Here is a 19,321-nt window from a genome sequence, read left to right as displayed (position 1 = left end):
GCGAGAACGAGGCGCTCAACTCAAGGGACTACTTCCTAATAGAACGGGTCGTATGGAGATTCCTCTTATTCAATCACATTTTGGACATTTGGCTGTTTCCTTTGCGATTTCTTTTGAATTGTCTGCTTGTACCAGTCTGACATCATAAGACCGCTCAGGCGGCCGGCTATCATCGTGTCACAAAGAAACAAAATACTACACAACTTCTTGGGAAAGCAATAATATCACCAGTTCCTTCATGAGAACTTTCTATGCCATTATCGAAGGTGTTTTGTCAAGTCAGACGGCATTGGTGGTGCTTGTTGGCCATCAAAGGCAGTCAAGGTATCGCATTGGAAGCCGTCTGCCCAGCAGAAAGGCTATGATGAACAGACGGATGATGGGAGCCAAATATACAGCTGCTGGAAATTTTGATAGCAGATACACGGGTGTGACTCCGTGGGAACCAGACTGCATGTAGGCGGGGGACGCACACTAGCATCACAGAGGATCCTGAGTAGGCCTCCGCAAAGCCCAAAGCCCAAAGCCCCCAGACCCACTAATGGGCTGGGTTTTGGGCCCGGGGCGAAAGCCCACTGGGCTTTAATGGGCCCCCAATAAAGCCCATAAGCACCAAACAATGCAAACGTTCTAGAAAACGTGACTTTTTCTTAAATTCTATATGTATGGACCCCGTTTCTTACCTTTATCCTAGCGTGATATTTGAGTATTATAACTCAAATATTGTAAAAAGATAGTTTAATATATCAATTACGTTCAAAAATGCGAACGCGCTATTGAGAAAGATAATAGATCTAAAATATATGTCTGATCCCGGAGTCCATATCAATATTTCTTGACTTCCACTAGTCGGATCTCATTTAAATTTCGATTATATATTTTGGATTCAATCAAAGTCTTTATAATAAGTAGAAGAGCCAGAGTACACTGAATATAAGTTTCTAATTAAACCATTTGAATGGGCTTTGCGGACCGCTAATCTTGGGATATGGCGGGACTGATTACACACAAGAGGCTTCTCTCAAATGCCCATGCAAGAACAGGACATGCGAAGCTACAACGCGCAATAGTCACTAGGTTTAGGGAGATTCGAGTATAGCCTAATTCTTCATAGAAGTATAGTCCCACAATATTACTTCGATGTATATTTCCTGTTGACCATGAATGAGGTAGATAAACTCATCCATATCCTACCTTGTCTTCTAAAGTTATCTTTCTCATTGTCTAAGTCTAAGTATGTATATATCCCATAGATGTGGTGGCCGCATTTCCCAACAGCCCGCTAGTTTCCAACAATTGAGCGATTTCTTCCAAGCTCTCTATGGAATTCGCTGATAGAGATGCTGTAAACATGATGCCACAATACAAGTTGATTGGGTTGGATTCTCATAGCCCATTGAATCTGATGGAATTATCCTCTGTATAATTAGGGGACCAATATACGTCAATGAAACTCGTGTAGCTACTTTTATGCTGACTTCATTAATCCTAGCTTATTAAGTGGGGTTAGCAATGAAGACTACAACATTTAAACCAGAACTCGAATATCAATTCCTTTGAGTAAGTTGTACGGAGTAACTTGTTCTATCAGCCGTTAATATACTAGTTTATTGAAATAGATTGGAGCTTTTGAGAGGGAGGTAAGGGGAATTGGAGATCGACCTAATTAGGAAAGTGGACCTGGGATTTCCAGTAGGGATTGTGTATATTAATACCCTGGAAATAACTGGAATTCCGAGGCCGAGCCACACAAACATCGGATGCGCATGCTACTCGCTGGTCGAATTCTGCCCATATTGCTAGCACTGGTATCCCGCAAAAGCTCCATTATTGCCTTCTTTTTTTTTTACCGCAAGACATGCCCTTGATCTGTCTGGGGTCTTGTCTTTATTTGGATGATGTGTTCTATTCATGAACATAGGGGAAGTGGAAGCCCGCGAGCACTTTCTAGAGTATGTGCATTTTCCCAATACATACTGGCTCTAATATTTGGACCTCATCTTTACCTAAACCGGGCTGTCTTAATCTTCCCTCCAGCCGTCTTTTTGGGGAACCTTCAGAACCACTGGTTTTGCAAGTGGATCTGTCATAACCAATTCGGAATATGGATGATATTCCTAGCATCTTATAATATCAGATCTGCGAATACAGCACAAGTATTCAACTAATCAAAGCGCGTTGCCTCTCCACATGCTAGCTAAACTTGTGCGTTGAAGTATATAAGTCTTGTAGTAGCCGGAATCAAGATATTTTGGAATCAAGAATTCCACCTACATATTGTAATAAATGCCAATCATGGCACACAATTGCTCAAGGATTTCTGCGCCTCTTATACTCTTACTCCTCACTCTTTTGTCTTTTACAACAAAAGTTGTCGGTTCGCCGTTCGTCATACCTCCACAACGGGGAAATGCTTCGCACCCAATCCAAATCTGTTATTTAGCACCCATTCCGCACACCAGGGTATGGAAGAGAGACGACAAGCCAATTGAACTGAGAATCTTACCTCTTGGAGCCTCCATTACATGGGGCATCAATTCTAAGAGTGGCAATGGCTACCGTGAGCATCTCCGTAACCAGCTTTGGACTGATAAGTGGTCGGTTGATATGGTGGGCACTAAGCATCATGGTGACATGCAAGACAATGTTAGTCAACGTATCTGGATCCACGAACGAGGCTAATCGATTATACTTCCATAGGCTGTTGAAGCCCATCCCGGGGATGTGATCACTCAGGTTCACACAGCTGCCCAAAGCTCCCTGCCTTATAGACCAAATGTCGTTCTCATCAACGCTGGAGCAAATGATTGCAAGCTACAGCTTGACATCCCCAATGCCGGTGCACGTATGCGGGCCATGATTGAAGATATCCTGAATTATGATGGTATGCAAAAGACGACCATCATCTTGTCAACTCTCACCCCATCCTCCGACCCACAGACTGCCGCCAATATACCTGCAGTCAATGAACAATACCGAGAGCTGGTGATCACAATGCGGAAGGAGGGCGTGTCAATCGTGTTAGCAGAGATGAACCCGCCTGCATCTGTTGCCGAACACAACTTGATCTCATGGCCGCTTGATTATACCACAAATGACAAAGCCGACCCCACACATCCAAATGATTGCGGCTACAGCAAGATGGCTAGAATATGGTACGATGCCATCAACGAGGCATACGACCAGAACCTCATAGTAAAGGCGGGCGTGATGGCAGCCTCAGAAACCTGTGAGGGTGGCAGTTGCAATACGGTAGGCGTACTATATGCCAGAAAGGGTTAATGCACGATATATAATATCTAAACTATGGAATCAGAGGGAATAATGTATGATAATAGGTATTATTGATGTGAGACATAAATCCACGGGCTCCGGATCATGGCGGTTAACAGATAGCGCATTTTAGATCATCCATTTCTATAATATTTCGCGGACAACTTACTACGCGCTACTTGACACGTCATAAATTCATGTACACATCTAGATAGGTCCTAAAGAATTAGACCTGTATCTAAATCACAACAGCCTAATCCGTACACAGCCTCCACAACATAAGCAAGGCTTCTGGCGGCATTTTGACTGAACATGTCAATTACTTCTACGAAGTATTTTCCAACCTGGCACTTAGCATTACCATGCACTTTCTCACTACAAGAGAGTCAGTTTATCAGAATTGGCAATATTGTTTCGGGCGCATACATTCTCTCATCTAGTCACCAACCAAATGTTCACTAGCTTAAACCGCATATTGTTTTTCCTGGCCGACTATCTATTCATTCCCCGAATGTTTACGCATCTGGACTAAGTAAAGTATCGAAGGAGTTCCTTCATTGTATATTCTATTTAACTTCATCAGCACTGTAGATAAACTCACAATCTACATTTGTCTACTTCTCATCAAACTTATCCCGATATTGTTATTGGATTCCTACAGATATCTATAAGCTCGGGGGATTGGTTTAGTCTATGACACTGTGCCGTCGTCTCGATCTTTTTTTTCTCCCCTTGTGAGAGCTTCTCCTTACCAAATCCCTCCTATAGACTTGGATAAGTCCCCTCATATAGCAATTATGGTGTCTCCCTAAGCGCTAGATATACAAGCTTTTTCCTAGTCTCAATCATCCTGTTTGATGTCAATCGCAGCTTGCATATCGACGAGCAGACTCGGAGATTCTTTTCTGCTTGTTACATCGCCCTGTACTACTTTCTGCTTCACCACATCGTCACAATTCTTTGTGTTCTGGCAATCTAAAACCAAGGCTCGTAAAATATATGCACTGCCGTTTCCTAATGCGTCGAGTTTCTTAGGGTGATAAGGGGCAAAAAGCGACGATCAAGTCCTATCAGTCCTCGCTTAGATTTGCACAGTCAATCAGCCACTGGAATGTTGATAACCACATACAGTGGCACTAAGCCCAATGAAATCGGGGATGAATCCGACTGCATCAGCCTCATTGGCTTCCACCCAAGAATGAGAAGTTTTCAAATTTTCAGACCTAGAATTTGCAAGGATCACTCGTAGAGATTTATTAAGCGACTGGCCATGAAAGGATGTACCAGACTTCGAATATAGTGAGGCGGAAATTTTTCCAGAAAGGGAAATAAACCGCTGATATCAGGTGATGTCAGGTGACCGTCGGCATCCCGCTCCAACCAATGCATTGGCCCTTAGAATGTCTAGGCCCTTGATAACTTTCCCTCGGCAGAGGTGACCACAGTAATTCTCTGAACGACCAATGAACATTGTTGATATCAAAATAGTGGGGGAGTTTCATGTACGACAGGTTTTAGAGATTATGGCACCTCACGTGCAAGACCCGCCCATGGGGAATTTGAATCTTGAATCTAAGATTCTTCTTCCTTACGAGTCGCTGCTTAGTGACTAGTCAGTTATGAGCCAGTGGCTATTATGAATTCTGCAGGCGTAAGGGCCTTTCATTCAACTCCAGAAGAAGATCCGGAACGCGAGCGGATCCGCGATTTGTCGAGGTTTGTGGCGTTCGGCCAGGATCCCTGTCCCACTGATCACCACTAATAATTGCCATAACAGATATTACTGTACAGTGACCCAAGCATTCCCAGCATCAGACGCGACGAGCTCTGGGGAGGAAGAGACGTCCGCAGCACCGACAGGGGATGAGCAGCCTACCGGTTGCGAGCTCGCAAAGGATATTACCCTCAACGCACTCGCCCAGCTTGGCGTCCTGCGCTTCAAAGCCAATCGCTGCTTTGTATCCATAATTGACGGCGAAACCCAACATATAATTGCCGAAACCACGGGTTCTGTGTCGCTACGAGACAAAAACCGCCACAAACCAGGAGATGGCATCTACCTCGGAGCACGGTCGCTGGATCTGGTCTGGGGCGTATGTCCTCACACCGTCCAGTTGTTCACAGGCCGTGCGACGAATGATATCGATACGAGCAATGTAACCGCCAATCGCACGCGCTATATCATCCGAGATTTCACCCTGGAGGATTGCTTCAAGGACCGACCGTATGTTCGAGAGTGGCCGTACATGCGCTTCTACGCAGAGGTGCCTCTATTCAGTGCATCTGGATACGTCCTGGGCTCTTATTGCATCGTCGACGACAAACCATGGGCGGATTTCGGAGACGAACAGGTCAATGACCTCCAGGAAGTGGCGGATGCAATCGGATTGCATTTGGAGAACGTGCGGATGAGCCAGGCCCATATTCGAACCGAGAAATTGGTCAAAGGATTGACGAATTTTGTTAAAAACCACGCAGACTTTGATCCAAAGGAGTCCTCTAATCATGGCCGTCTTCAGTCTAGTGTAAACGCAGCGAATCTCGTACCACATGAAACTGCCGCCACCACTAAGGACGCTGACGACGACTCCGACATCACCCCGGTTGATGTGCCAGTGTATCCTGCTGTTCAAAGTGTTGCTCCTAAACTCGGGCAATCTATTCCCTCGACCGTCGCGGGAGAGGAATCTGTGTTCTTCTTGCAGGACCAATGCACCACGACCGAGCCTTCGTCTCTGTACTCAAGTTTCTCAGATCGACCAATGGTGCGGAGCCCCGGAGAAGAAAAGTCTATGGGCGAAGCATTGCAGTCAGGCCATACCGATGCACCTCAGGGTATTAATCAAGGCTTCTCGCAGTTATCATTGGCTGAGAGCAAGCCTATCTACGAACGCATTACATCTATCTATTCGCGCGCAAGTGCGTTGCTCCGGGATACTATGGATCTGGACGGGGTTGTCTTTCTCGATGCCTGTCCAACTGACTTTACCTTGTGAGTACGCCAGTCTTGCTATCGTGTGATAGCTAATAACATCCATTTGCCAGCGTACCTGAGGAACCGGAAATTTGGGAACCGAAAGTTGCAGAGCCTGGCTTCCCGGCTGCGCCACTGCCTAGTCCACTTGGACAACGTCGGCCTATGCCGCAGGAATTCGACCTCCCATGCGAAACTTTGAGTTGTGCGCTAAAGTCGCCGTCTAAAGGCAGTGCTAGTCCGAATCATCAACCTAATATACCACAGGGATTGCTTCACCAAATGCTCAAGGCTTTTCCTCAAGGTCAGATACTGAGTCTTGGTGAGGCTGTTGACAAGGGCGATTATCTTTTCGCTGATAACACCGGTACATTTGATTATCGGTCTGATCACAACACCCAAACTTGTGCAAAGCATCTTGCGCGGTATCTTCCCGGTGCTAAATCCGCCTTGTTCCTTCCCTTGTGGGATTGGAATAAGTCGCGTTGGCTTTCTGGAGTTCTGGTATGGACGACAAGCAGTTTCCGAGCGCTTGGGCTAGAGGAGTTACATTATTTCAAGGTTTTTGGTGATTCTTTGATATCTGAAGTTTGCCGAAACCATTGGTCAAGTACCGAGAGATCGAAATTCGATTTCATATCCTCTGTCAGCCACGAGCTTCGTTCGCCACTGCACGGAATACTGGCGAGTGCTGAATTACTACATGCTACCACTCTCAGCAGGTCGCAAGAAGAGATGGTGACGATGATTGAAAAATCCGGATTGACCTTGCTAGATACAACGAATCACATGTGAGTCCACCTGGGCAGAGCTTCATGGATACTGAAATCGGTCTAATACATCATAGGCTGGAGTTCTGCAAGTTTAACAACCTGAGACGTAAGAACACCCTCAATGAAATCACCTCAGAAAATGACACGGCCAATCTTGTTTCCGATTTCAACATTAGCCATTTGGTGGAGGAGGTTGCAGACATATTGTACACCGGCCAGCGAGCACCTGAACAGGTCAGCCAGCTCGTTCAAAGGATGTCATCCAACAAGGAAGCAGCCGATTCAATTATCAAGGATTCTAGCACACAAAACCAAATGTCTGTTGTCATACGAGTGGACCAAACAGACACATGGATGATTCGGTCCCTTGCAGGCGTCTGGAGAAGAATCGTGATGAATCTTCTCGGCAATGCGATGAAATGGACCACAACTGGCTTGATCGAAATAGCGTTATCAAAAGCGAGAGACCGATCGGACTCTCATTCACCCCTCATTCGCCTTTCTATCACTGACACCGGCCGTGGAATTGCGCCCGATTTCATCAAACACAAGCTATTTGCCCCATTCTCTCAAGAAGACCCACTCTCCGAAGGCGTCGGGCTGGGCCTGAGCACGGTACAGCAATTGGTCATGTCTCTTGGGGGGCATGTGAATGTGAGGAGTGAGATGGGAATCGGGACCCAGGCCGACGTCTACATCCCCGTTCAATATCTACCAGCTAGTCCTGGTCCGGAGGAATTCCCGGCTCCAACAGCCACTCAGCCAGGAACCACTCCGATGCATGCATGCCTTGTCGGGTTCAATGCTTATCCTGACCTCACAGAGCCTCCCACTGGAATTCTCACCGCCGAAGCCAAACGAAATCTTTCCATTCAGAGTGCACTTGCAAACATCTTCATGACAAAGATGAAGTGGAAAATTTCCTTGGCTGACTCAATCGAGGAGGCTCGTGGCCAGGTCATTGTCATTGAGCAAGATCTTCTCAGACGAGCTATGGATGAGAGCGATCAGCGTGTCTCCGAACTTGCGGCTCAGAATGGCGTTGACTTTTTCGTCGTGCTGAGCAGCAACGTCCCAATTATACTGGACAGTCTCTCTGTCAACATCATCCGCGTTGCGCAGCCGTATGTCGCAATCTAATATTCTGTTTGGTATAAATACTAATACTTGTTGCAGATTTGGCCCACAAAAGATTTACAAAGCCGTTGAAACGATTATGAAGTGGCGCGAAATGCAGATACCATCTGCGCCCTCTGCGCCCGATCCTGTGTCCTCGCTCATGCCTCCGCAGGCAAATCCAGGAAACAGTCCAGACTCAGGCCCAGATCCCTATGATAGAGGGATATCACGTCATTCCCATAAAGCAACGAGCTCTTCGGGAGGATCAAGTACCTCCACCCCCCGACCATCTAGCAAACAAGCACAGGCCCATGTGCTAATTGTGGATGATAATGAAATTAACGTCAAGGTACTGTCCCGTACCGCTTTCTAGATCCGCTCAGCACTAACACTGATATTAGATTATGGCCACCTTTATGCGTAAAATCAACTGCAGCTACGACACGGCGCACAACGGCCTCGTCGCACTCGAAAAATACACATCCTCCAACGTTCACTATGACTTCATCCTGATGGACATCTCGATGCCGGTGATGGATGGCCTTGTCTCAACGAGCAAAATCCGCGAATTCGAACGCGAACATCATCTCACCCCCTCTTGCATCATGGCTGTCACTGGAGTTTCCTCCACTGGCTTCCAGAACCAGGCTACCACGGCTGGTATCGACAAATACCTCATCAAACCCCTCTCCCTTCACGCACTCCGAAATCTTATGAATATTGCATGATACGATCTATTGATTTTAGGATGGCTGATTCCTGGCCCTCATTGCACAGCGTGGTGTTAGTAGGGTTTTTTTGGCCGGTTTCTCAGGTTTATATATATGGTAAATAGATTATGAGAATTGTACCTCGCCCCTCGGTTTTCAATACATTCAAGAAATTCTCAAGTTGCTTCGAGGGACCACGTAGATGTATAACGTAAGTTTGATCAAGATGACACATGCCAAGGATCCCCGGATTTCACAAGTACCTACAACCTTGTAATGATCCCTGGACTGAGTGCAAAGTACTCCGTATACGACTCGGGTGTCTCTGCTCCGCCTTGGCCTTACCAATGCCTACTCCCTCTCCCCTCGCTGGCCATGCATACTCTGTATGCCGTACATTGTTGGGAAAAGCTCAAAGTTAACTACATACTTGCTACTTCAATGGCAGAGTCAAGGAGTCAGGTGCACAGAAAAAGGCGGATGCATTAAGTGGAGTATCAACGTATTCCGACGGGGATTTTCTCGAAGATCATGATACTATTTCATTTAGTCTGTTGGCATTTATTCATTTAAAATTAGCTCTAAGAATGATCTGCATCCACGTAACTAAAGTCGAGTGCATCTGGAGCCTATCACAGTGTTGCATTGGGGCTGGGGTGTTGAAATCCCATCATTGTATGTCGCATTGGAGGAGTTGAAGACCAATCAATCTGTGTTGCAAGGGGCTGTGAGTCGCTCGGGCTTTGTGTCGCTCGGGCTTGAGGTCATGGTTGGCATGGGTCTCGTTCAGGATCGATCGATCTTCTCTAGAATGAGCAGCACTGCCTTGTCGCCGTGTCCCTTTACATAATCTATAAGTTCCTCGGTAACGACCTTCACCAGGCCTTCCGCCACCAACTTCTCGACCTCAGCTTTGAATCCTGCAGACACCCAGATCTCTTCCAGGATCGTTGAGACAACAACACCCTTGGTCTTGGTGACCCGGACAAGTTCTCGCAACGCAGGATCTGGTCCGACATGACCAAGAGTGAAAGTTCCCACACAGGACACGAGATCATATGTTCCGTCCGTCTTTCCGATTGGCCGGTTCATGTCCGCGACTGTGAGGTTTCGATAGATGCCTGTCTTTCTTGCGACGGACAGCATGGCGGGAGATAGATCGATGCCATCGATTGCTTTAGCCTTGGCCATTGAAAGAGCGACTCCCACCAGTCCGGTCCCGCAACCGGCATCTAGTATCACGCTGTTTGTGGCGCCGTTTGAGAGACCGTATTTGATGGCTGCTTGAGCGACTAGCACGGGAGCAACGTAGTCTTGAGCACTGTCTCCAACCTCATCGTCATATGAGGCTGCCCATTTCTCGTATAGAGCCATGCAATCTTCGGTGCTGCCGCTAGCACGGGCTTGACTGAGGTATAATTCGCTCGCTGAGCTAGAGGCCTTGGCCTGGATTGGAGTTGGGGCCAACATTGTGGGGAGTTGAGGTTGGCTTTCTGCAGGAGTGGGCTTGCTGGGTGTGATGGTACACGAGGTTGGGATACTGCGGTTTTCGTGGGAGATTCGTGGTATTTTCCGGTCTAAGAGAAAACAGTTGAATGAGTGATGATCTGTTTCCAACCCTGTACCGACGCCCTTCTTATAGTAAGTCTGATCTACATGTCAGTGCGGACACGGCTTAGACATAGATGATAGCCCGGGGTTAATGGCGTGATGCGGGGTTGTTGACGAATGAAGCCCAAAAGAGTGACGTTTTGTCGATCGATGATGTCGGTGGGATAGAGTTCTGGGCGAGCTGAGCCTGGACCTGGGCATGATGCATGTTCCTGCACCAAGTATGTGCCCCTCTAGGCTACTGTTTTGCTGTCCAGATAATGAAATACCTCTGTTTCATTCAACCCATCTCCGGATCAAAGTAGCGGGCACCACGGTCGACTCGAGGCTCTGTTTCGAGCCGTACACAGACACTGGAGAATCTCAATTGACGAGTTTCCTGTCTCACAGACCTTGTCTCCAGAATCCGCTTCCCCGCAAGTCATCGTATGCCAAGGGGAATTTCGTGGGGCCAATCATCAGATCTGACCTAACCATGCACTCCATTCTCCAGATATTCCCCATCAATCAAGATTAGATTGGCGTGGATGAGCCCCACCGGGGGTACCACTTCGATAGCCGATCTACTTCCTAGATTGGTTTGGCGCCATCTTAGCCTCTATTCCAGGGTCGAAGGACGCAACCTTCTACCCACTGTAGAGTGAGCAACCTCATTTTCTTGTCCGTTCTCTTTGCGTGCACCTATGCATCATTGCCTAGTCGCTATTGGATATTGCTTTCTCTAGGTTTCGAGGTCGGCATTGCATCCTGTTCAATCCAATAGCAGTGAATCCATAGACCCGGGTTTGAAGTGAGGGAGAATATTAATTTGCCGCGGTATCCAGTGGAGATGAAGTGGTCAGTGTCAAGTCCTGTCGGACTCCGCATAGGCCCTATTTGTCGACGTGCAGATCACGTGTGACTTTTTTCTGGTGGCCTTGATTTTAAGGCTTGATGACTTTCCTCTGATTGTGGGAGACTCGCTGATTGCCAGACAGCTCTCTCTCTCCTGACGAGACTAGGGTAGGAGAGTTGAGGAATATTGACCATCTAGGCTATGTGGAACTCCCTGGGACGGGGCCTGTCTAGATACCAAGTAGTGGCGGTTGACAACTAGTCATTTTCCAAGCTGGAAAGCACAAACCAATTGCATCTGGCAGATGAGACCTAAAGTACGACCTCTCGAATAGCTCGTCTACAGTCTATATCCCTAAACTTTTCCGGGGAGCTTCTTAAAACGTCCGTTTCACGTCTTTCCCGATGGATAAGCCCTGTTGGCACAGTAGGCCGAGCAAGCCCCTTTATGGTAGCGTCGCTTAGCATCCGTTTTCAACCCGAGCTCCCTTTATTATGGTATCACCATAGTAAAAAGCACCGCCCCTAAGCCACCTGAGCCGCATTGTACTTTGATGGTCTGCTCTATGATCAGTGCCATAATCAACTGTTCTGATTTCCTGGGATCTATTCCTCTATTAAATTTGATCTATACATGGCTGATTTACTAGGGATATCCGAGCACCCTTTAGTGAGATTAGTTTACGCGAGAGAATGTACCAACTGGCAGTAGACAGTATAAGCTCGGAACGATAGTGGTCATCTAGTATTCATATAACAAGGTATCGCTGAATATTTCAACATCCCTGGAGATCTCACTCCGTGGAGTTAGTCTTGTCCTTCTCAACCTAGCCTTCAGTATAACCTCCTCCATACTCAATCAGGTATGCATTCTTATTGACATCAATGAGCACATCAGCTGTCTTCGTATCCCCCCAACTAATATTGTATGATAAAAAGCGTTCGATCATGTGCGGAGCCTGGTGAGCCCACTTGAACTTCGTCGGACAATGTCAGAGGTTATACATAGAAGAGTCTATTGCACAAAGTGTGCTTCCCCCACATTCTTCTGCCTTCTATATACAGATTGTAAAGGGCAGAAATAACTGGGAAGCCCATGATAAATCTATTAGGTAGATCGCTGAATAGACCATTTGATAGCCCTGCAGGAAAGACATCATGGGGTCGCATAAGCCGCCATCTACCCTTGTCCGACTTTATTTCAATTTTGAATACACACTTACATAGCAATTATAAGATATAAATTGAGGCTTCTCAATCAAAAAGATTGAAAAAACAAAAACATACAACAGTGAGGATTCGCTGGTGGTCACCCACCCAACTACTAACTCACCGGCGTGTGGCTTAAGTACGGCTGAGCGGACGGGAAGCCCTGTTTTCCACACCCTATGGTCGTATGTGCTTGACTTCATGTGAAGAAGTATTATAGACTATATTGGATAGTATATTGGTAAGAAAGGTGAATTGTTATCTGCAAACAGCATGTACTGCCGTACCATAACTACTGACGAATAACAAAATAAAAATGAAACTGACAGGCAAAGAAGGGAAAAACCACCCGTTATACAGTGAACTACTTCTCGTTTCATTCTTGATCTTGTTCGAATTGCACATCCCACACCAGGGATACGAACTCGACGAGTTCTTGTGTCTCAATGACTATATCACGTTCACTGTTGATTTGTGCGGAGCGTCGAAAAAGAGATTCAAAAGGGATGATGAGCTGAGGTAGAGGATGATGGGGGTCAAAATAGACTGCACCATCAGATTTCCTACTAACAATGAAGTGAGTCCTGTTGGTAGGACGGGAGGTTTGGGAGCTCCATTCCCACTGGTCGATCGTGATCTCGGGCCTTTTTGTATGGAGATTAACTCCGATGGCTACATTTGCCTCCTGTCTTTCTGGATCTATCCAGTACTGAGCATCACGGCGGAGCTTGGCGTAAGTCTCCGAATTAGCGACCTCCAAAATAACCGTGGGTCTCCTAGGAGCTGTTCGGGGGGGTCTTCGTGGACCCCAGCCCCCGTCTGCCCGCTTCCTTGTGCCATCTCTGGCAAGCATCTCTGTACCTCCCCAAGATTGAATTGCGTTATGCATGCCCATTGGCTGAAGGGCCATTTTGAGCATGTTGTCGAAAGCAAATGTGGCTTGTTCGTGCGCTGGGCCGAGCATTTTGACGATAAGGATTTTTGTTTTCGGATTGAAGAATGTATTGGTACGAACAGGAGGATCCGATTTGATGAAGTCGTGCTCGAAAGCCGTAGGTTCAATAAGGAAGATAAGGTATTCGCTGAGGTCTTCCTCCTCGGGTGTATAGTCTTCGTCTGGCCTACTCTTAGTGTTGTCTCTCTCACCAAGGATATTCCGACGATTACAGTCACCTACAAGACGACTGCGGTGTAAATTGCGGATGCGCATTGGCTTTTGCGCCGAGCCGAATTGAAGGGTGTCTTCTGTCTGTGGCAGCGTGATCGAAGGGTCTTTAAGTCCTTCCCAACTTGCACCACTTGCCCGGGCTTTTGCCCCTCGTCCAACTCGGAAAGAACCATAGAGACGATCATGCTCAAGTGAGATAATCTGGCAGAAATCGTCCCTTCCACTGTAGCAATAGACTTTGACCAAAGGAGATAGTCCTTCGATATCCTGCCAGCCATGTTCGATGGCACTATCACTCAACTCGAACATCTTTGTTTTTGGAGAAGAGTTCGGTTGATATAGAACTTGAGGATAATGTGCTTTACAAAACTGGCAGAAACTCATCTTTCAAAGCGTTAACAAGAAAGATAATACCTCATCATGACTGTATTGTGTCGTAATATCTCGTCGGTTTACATCGGTCTAGGAGAGGAACAAGGACTGTACGCGATCGGGGGATGGGAGAACCATAGATAGTGTGAGTAGAATGCGACCGCTTTAGTCTGCCCCGGTAGACTAGAATTTATATAGAGAAAGTGAACGGGAATGAGACCATGGACTGAAATCAGCTGGAAAAAAAGTGAGAAAAATAGGGACCAACCTTCGAGTAGCAACATCCTTTCAAAGCTCGTCCCTACCAACTCACAAGGCTGGTACTCTCTCGTGGTGCGCTATACTCAAGTTACCCGTCGACATAGGTGACACTCAGCCTGTCTAGCTACTGTTCGGTGAATACATCCAGCCAACGGCTGTTAAGCCACACACAGTCGAGAAATACTTCCCCAAAAGGGGGAATCAGTCTCGCGCAGTTACCCTATTCCGCAACCTCACCGTCGACGGCGCATTCAAGTCATATATTGACGTCGCAGCCAGCGCTTATGCCGCGGACCAAAGCCTCCACAACACTCTCACTTAGAATACAATGCTACAATATCCACAATGAAATAAGAATTCACAAATATTATGTTATTTTATGATTTAGTTTGCTATCGTCTAGAGGTTTTGTACATACAGTTAAATACAGTGATATATGGCATCTCTATTCCAAAGTGTGCCTAGAAAGCACCGGTCACGGGAGGACCCTCAAGCTTGAAGTAACCAGGCTGGAGAGTCTGGTAAACAGCCTTGGGGTCGTACTTCTTGGCAATCTTCTTCAACTGAGCCTTGTTGGCAGCACCGTATCCACTAATGGGATCCTGGAACATGCCGGCGTAGTTCATATAGATGTACTCATTGAAGAGACCCCGGGCCTTGGCCTCAGCAACGACCTTCTCGATGAAGCTGTTGACAAACGCGTAGACAGTCTGGTCGTCAGACGCATTGTCCCACCAGCAGGCAACGTGCAAGATGTGAACAGGGCTAGTGGCGTCAGCGAGTCCCAGGGGGTTGCCACCGTAGTTCTTCATGTTCTTCAACATGGGCTCAGTGACGGCCTGGTAGATGAGCACAGGCTGGGAACCGGCAACCTTGTCCATCTGGGGGCGCACGGAGAAGAAGAGATCCACCACCCAGTTGGCAAAGTCCTCATCGACAGCCGCGCTGATGGGCCAGTACACCTCGCGATGGTGGTAGGGGTTTTCGGTCTCGAGGTACTTGACGTACTCAACAAGGGTCTTGGCACTGGAGTTGTCGGCAATGGCCGAAATATTTCTGTATTGCTTGTAGATCTCGGGGTTGGGGTCATTCTTGACGTAGGTCAGCTCGGCAGTGGCAAGGTTCATTCCTTGGTTCGAGAGGAAGGCGACATATTGCTGGGCGTTGGGGTCAACGGTGGCATTGTTGATGACGTTGATCCAAGCGTTGACAACTTTGGGGAACTCGGACTGGAGGAAAATTCTGGCGCCACCGTACAGCTCTGGGGAGGGGATGGTGTACAGATTGTACTTGGTGACAATGCCGAAGTTGCTACCACCACCACGCAGAGCCCAGTAGAGGTCAGGGAAGGAGGTTGCACTTGCAGTGATAATCAAACCGCTGGCGGTGACGACCTACATAGGATTTGTTAGTATCTGGTCTCCAGAGAATATAACGAGTGCAAAGTCTTACCTCAAAGCTCTGAACATTGTCGCAAGACCATCCGTGCAGGTTGGAGTGGTAGGAGATTCCACCACCCAAAACGAAGCCACCAACACCAATGCTAGAGGCACGACCTCCAACAACAGCCAGGCCATAGGGCTCAAGGGCAGAGTATGTAGAGAGCCAGTTGTTTCCAGGCCCAATAGAGGCGACCGTCTTGTCCGCGTTAAGGGTAACGGCGTTCATATCCTTGAACCAGATGCTGATTCCGCCAGGGGCGCTGGAAGCACCGGTAAAGGCAGCATGGCCACCACTGCGAACAGCAAACTCGCAACCAGTCAAACGGGCAAGCAAAACTGCAGTGCTAACCTCCGTGTTCTTGGTAGGACGGAAAACGCAACGAGGCTGGACCTCTTCTTGCTGCACGGACCAGAACGAGCCAGTGAAGGCGTTGTACCCATCAGAATTTTGAGCAGAGACCTTGGAGCCAAAAAGGAAGCTCAAGCTTGCGCACTAAGGTGAATTTGGAATCAGCAGTTGCTCAAAGCGGAGTTTGCTATCGAGGCCTAGTTTTTCACTTACAGCAGCTGCGCAGGCGGCGTTCTCGATCGATCGTGCCTCGATTGTAGTGTATGAGTCCAATGCGTCAATTTTGGATACATCCACACCGAGATCCTCCAATGCGGCGGTGACGTTGAAATTATCGGCTTCGATAACCGGGTTGGTCACAGCGGCGTGGGCCAGGGTCAGACCGCCAATCGCGGATAACCCGCCAATGAGGGTTGAGAGATGCATGATCCAAAACTTAGATAAGCAACCAAAACACAGCAAATAAATGTGAGGTCTAGACAAATGCAAAGACTTGGGAGAAAAAAAAAGAAAAGAAAGCCGAGAGGAGGAAAAGTACTGTCTTTAAACCTCCTCGGACGTTAGCTGATCAAAGGCTCCAATCCGATGAGGTTCCGCGTATGGTCCCTTGTGTCGGTTGTTAGTTGTAATTAAGGGGGTCGTATAATTGGAGTATATTATGGTATTGACCACAACCCAGGCCCATGGAGGTGCTGTTCGCTTTCGTAAACGCGTAAAACAATTTCGCTTCCAAATCTAAGCGAAGCGGCGCAACCCGAAGAATCAAGCTAGCCTTGTAGCTCATAACAATGGACTTGTAGTTTTGCCGTCTAGACCCGGCGGCGCCAGCGCTTGTTCAGTGGCCCCCCATATTTTTCTTCGATAAAGTTATTCCTTTCGGTTACAAACTCTCTCTTTTCTTTGAGTCCGGAGTCCAAGATAATCTTCAAATAGGGGGAAATATGATGAGTTTCCTAAGCGAGCACGCTACGCAGAAAGCCACGCAGAAGCCGACGCTCCGGAGGTCCGTGGCTTATGCAGGGCGTCGGTTTAGTCTGAGACAAGACGCCAAAAGTCAATTGGCATTACTACCCAGTTTTCCGACATTCATTTCCAGTCTGTGGCTTTCGCCGTTTTTAATTTTTCTTTCGGCATCAGATAGATCATAATTTCTCTTGATAGTACGCTGGGTCATTCTCTTGAGCCCCATCAGTCAAGGTGTATGATCTCAGGTCCCATCCATGGACGTGCGCGGCCCGTCCTCGGCTCCCGTGGCACGTTTGATTTTGAACCGTGGAAGAGGAAGAGCTGGGACCGTCCAGTGGATCCTTTACTCCACCAATACTATATCTCTCATCGGCGATTGGTCCAGGACCGATGGCTCATGCATCTTCCAATAATTCCTGCATTATTCGAAACGAATGCGTAGATTGCCCTGGAAGTTGGACCATCCTTGCTTTCCCTCAAGACATGGGTGGCTGCAGATTCCTGTCGAGTCTTAAAATAATACTCACTGGGGTGCCATGTGGAAATTTCGATAAATTATCTTTATATGGATGACAGTGGCCCCACGCGGCTCCCGATGCCTTCCTAAAATCGAGTCTCACAAGAAGGAATGGGAAATGCGACTGGCACTTTTGGGCACGGTACCATCAAAGGTACTGGTATTGCCTTGATTGTCCTCACTACCTTGGTTATCGGCGCTCGTTTTGCTGGTTCCGTTCGAAGTTTGAAAGACCTCAAGGCGGAGGACTACCTACTGATTGTCGCTTACATATTCTTCTTGGAACTGAGTATTCTCTATATCTACATTTCGCCAGTCATACTGCGGCTAGCCGAAGTCGGGGCTGGGACGATTCCCCCTATGCGACCATCTCGGACGATGGACTCAAATTACAGACTGTCTTCTTCGTCACGACATCTTCATTATGGATCTGCTTATGGATGATCAAGTTCTCACTGTTGGCGATGTATAAGCGCTTGTTGGTTGGAAAGAAATACCTGATCGCTTGGTGGATCATAATGGGAACTTGTGTTCTGGTATGGATTTCCGGCCTGAGTGCGAGCTTCCAAATAACTGACGGAACTCTTCTTAGTTTCTTATTGGCTGCATTATCTCCTCGTGGCGCTCATGCTCGAGTTTTAAAGCCTGGTTTACGGCAGGCAAATGCAACACCGAACGCGACCACCGGGCGGCTGTCATCAGCTTATACTTCGCATATGCGGTGGATATCCTCACTGACCTAGCAAGTACGTACTGAGCTCCCTCCTCTTTGAAAATCATCAGTGCTAATACTCATATCGCTAAGTCATGATCCTCCCCGTTCGCCTTATCTGGAATTTGCAGATGAAACTCCGACAAAAAATGAGCATTGGCGGGCTATTCTGTTTCGGCTGGATTTGCATCATCATATCTACCATCCGCGTCGTCCAGCTGGGTGAGACTGATAACGGTGTCCCCGCCCCGTCATGGCTAGCGCTCTGGGGAACCATCGAGGCATCAATCGGTATGCTTTTATTCCCGGCTTTCCCTACGTGCCTATTGGACGGTTTTACTAACTGTTATTCTCTTAGCTGTCATGATCGGCTGTTGCCCTGGCCTCTATCGCGTGGTAAAAACCGTCGTCTCACCCTCCAAGAAATCCTATCCGTACGACTCATACAACCTACGGGGCCGTGGAGGCAGCGGTATGCCGTCGCACCGCTCGGGTGCGTACGGGGGAGATATTGCTCTCAATAGCTTCGGGGGAAAGGAGGAGTCATACCAGTCGGCCAGTGCATACCGTTCTACCAGTCCGTCAAGTAGCCAGGAGAAACTGGCGCAACCGAGTGATAAGGGGAATATTATGGTCAACTATGGAGTTGCCGTGACGATAGAGGATCGACCGAGTGATTATACCCGGACGGCACGTTTTGCGTAGCAACACAAATTTGTTTTGAATACACTCTCTATATAATGAAATGATCAAATTATGAAAATTACAGATAAAATTTAATTTACCACATTAATGTATAGCTTGCATAGTGTTTCTATATCCCACGCTATCGCTTGCTACAAATAATGTGCATGGGAGGGCTGATAGAACAATAAAAGCCAAGGCTGCGGAACCTTCAAAATGCCTATACCTAGTTAGAGAAGAAGAGAACATAATGTTACAAGTTTCAGGCCAACTCAAATCCTGGAATCTAGGTACATCTTCTAGCTAGAACGGTGCCAATTCACCAAGACTAGCCAAAAGTGAGTACG

At 47.5% G+C, this 19,321-nt stretch overlaps 6 protein-coding genes across 6 annotated transcripts; 3 read left to right on the top strand and 3 right to left on the bottom strand.

Annotated features, from left to right (window-relative positions):
- Positions 1-2,607: 2,607 nt before the first annotated feature.
- Positions 2,608-3,282, top strand: N7500_008745 (SGNH/GDSL hydrolase family protein; the record flags this gene model as incomplete). Its single annotated transcript, XM_056679889.1, has 2 exons — positions 2,608-2,646; positions 2,701-3,282. The coding sequence occupies 2 exons, from the start codon at positions 2,608-2,610 to the stop codon at positions 3,280-3,282; spliced, it is 621 nt and encodes a 206-aa protein (XP_056530261.1).
- Positions 3,283-4,909: 1,627 nt separating this feature from the next.
- Positions 4,910-8,867, top strand: N7500_008744 (hybrid sensor histidine kinase/response regulator; the record flags this gene model as incomplete). The annotated part of the gene is made up of 6 exons (XM_056679888.1): positions 4,910-4,989; positions 5,051-6,265; positions 6,319-7,038; positions 7,095-8,144; positions 8,197-8,488; positions 8,541-8,867. The coding sequence occupies 6 exons, from the start codon at positions 4,910-4,912 to the stop codon at positions 8,865-8,867; spliced, it is 3,684 nt and encodes a 1,227-aa protein (XP_056530260.1).
- A 768-nt stretch (positions 8,868-9,635) lies between these two features.
- N7500_008743 (class I SAM-dependent DNA methyltransferase) lies at positions 9,636-10,319 on the bottom strand (the record flags this gene model as incomplete). The annotated part of the gene is made up of 1 exon (XM_056679887.1): positions 9,636-10,319. One exon carries the CDS (start codon positions 10,317-10,319, stop codon positions 9,636-9,638), a length of 684 nt encoding a protein of 227 aa, XP_056530259.1.
- A 2,560-nt stretch (positions 10,320-12,879) lies between these two features.
- On the bottom strand, positions 12,880-13,980 carry N7500_008742 (uncharacterized protein; the record flags this gene model as incomplete). The annotated part of the gene is made up of 1 exon (XM_056679886.1): positions 12,880-13,980. One exon carries the CDS (start codon positions 13,978-13,980, stop codon positions 12,880-12,882), a length of 1,101 nt encoding a protein of 366 aa, XP_056530258.1.
- Positions 13,981-14,765: 785 nt separating this feature from the next.
- Positions 14,766-16,521, bottom strand: N7500_008741 (FAD-binding oxidoreductase; the record flags this gene model as incomplete). The annotated part of the gene is made up of 3 exons (XM_056679885.1): positions 14,766-15,698; positions 15,757-16,239; positions 16,309-16,521. 3 exons carry the CDS (start codon positions 16,519-16,521, stop codon positions 14,766-14,768), a joined length of 1,629 nt encoding a protein of 542 aa, XP_056530257.1.
- A 1,168-nt stretch (positions 16,522-17,689) lies between these two features.
- On the top strand, positions 17,690-18,995 carry N7500_008740 (uncharacterized protein; the record flags this gene model as incomplete). The annotated part of the gene is made up of 5 exons (XM_056679884.1): positions 17,690-17,914; positions 17,974-18,114; positions 18,171-18,324; positions 18,384-18,581; positions 18,649-18,995. 5 exons carry the CDS (start codon positions 17,690-17,692, stop codon positions 18,993-18,995), a joined length of 1,065 nt encoding a protein of 354 aa, XP_056530256.1.
- Between the last annotated feature and the right edge of the window lie 326 nt (positions 18,996-19,321).

The sequence above is a fragment of the Penicillium coprophilum genome (assembly GCF_028826855.1).
Source record: "Penicillium coprophilum strain IBT 35676 chromosome Unknown utg000005l_segment0_segment0, whole genome shotgun sequence".
In the NCBI taxonomy this organism is placed as follows: Eukaryota; Fungi; Ascomycota; class Eurotiomycetes; order Eurotiales; family Aspergillaceae; genus Penicillium; species Penicillium coprophilum.
The sequence above is the reverse complement of the archived record's forward strand: the minus strand, read 5'-3'. Positions and strand labels throughout refer to the sequence as shown.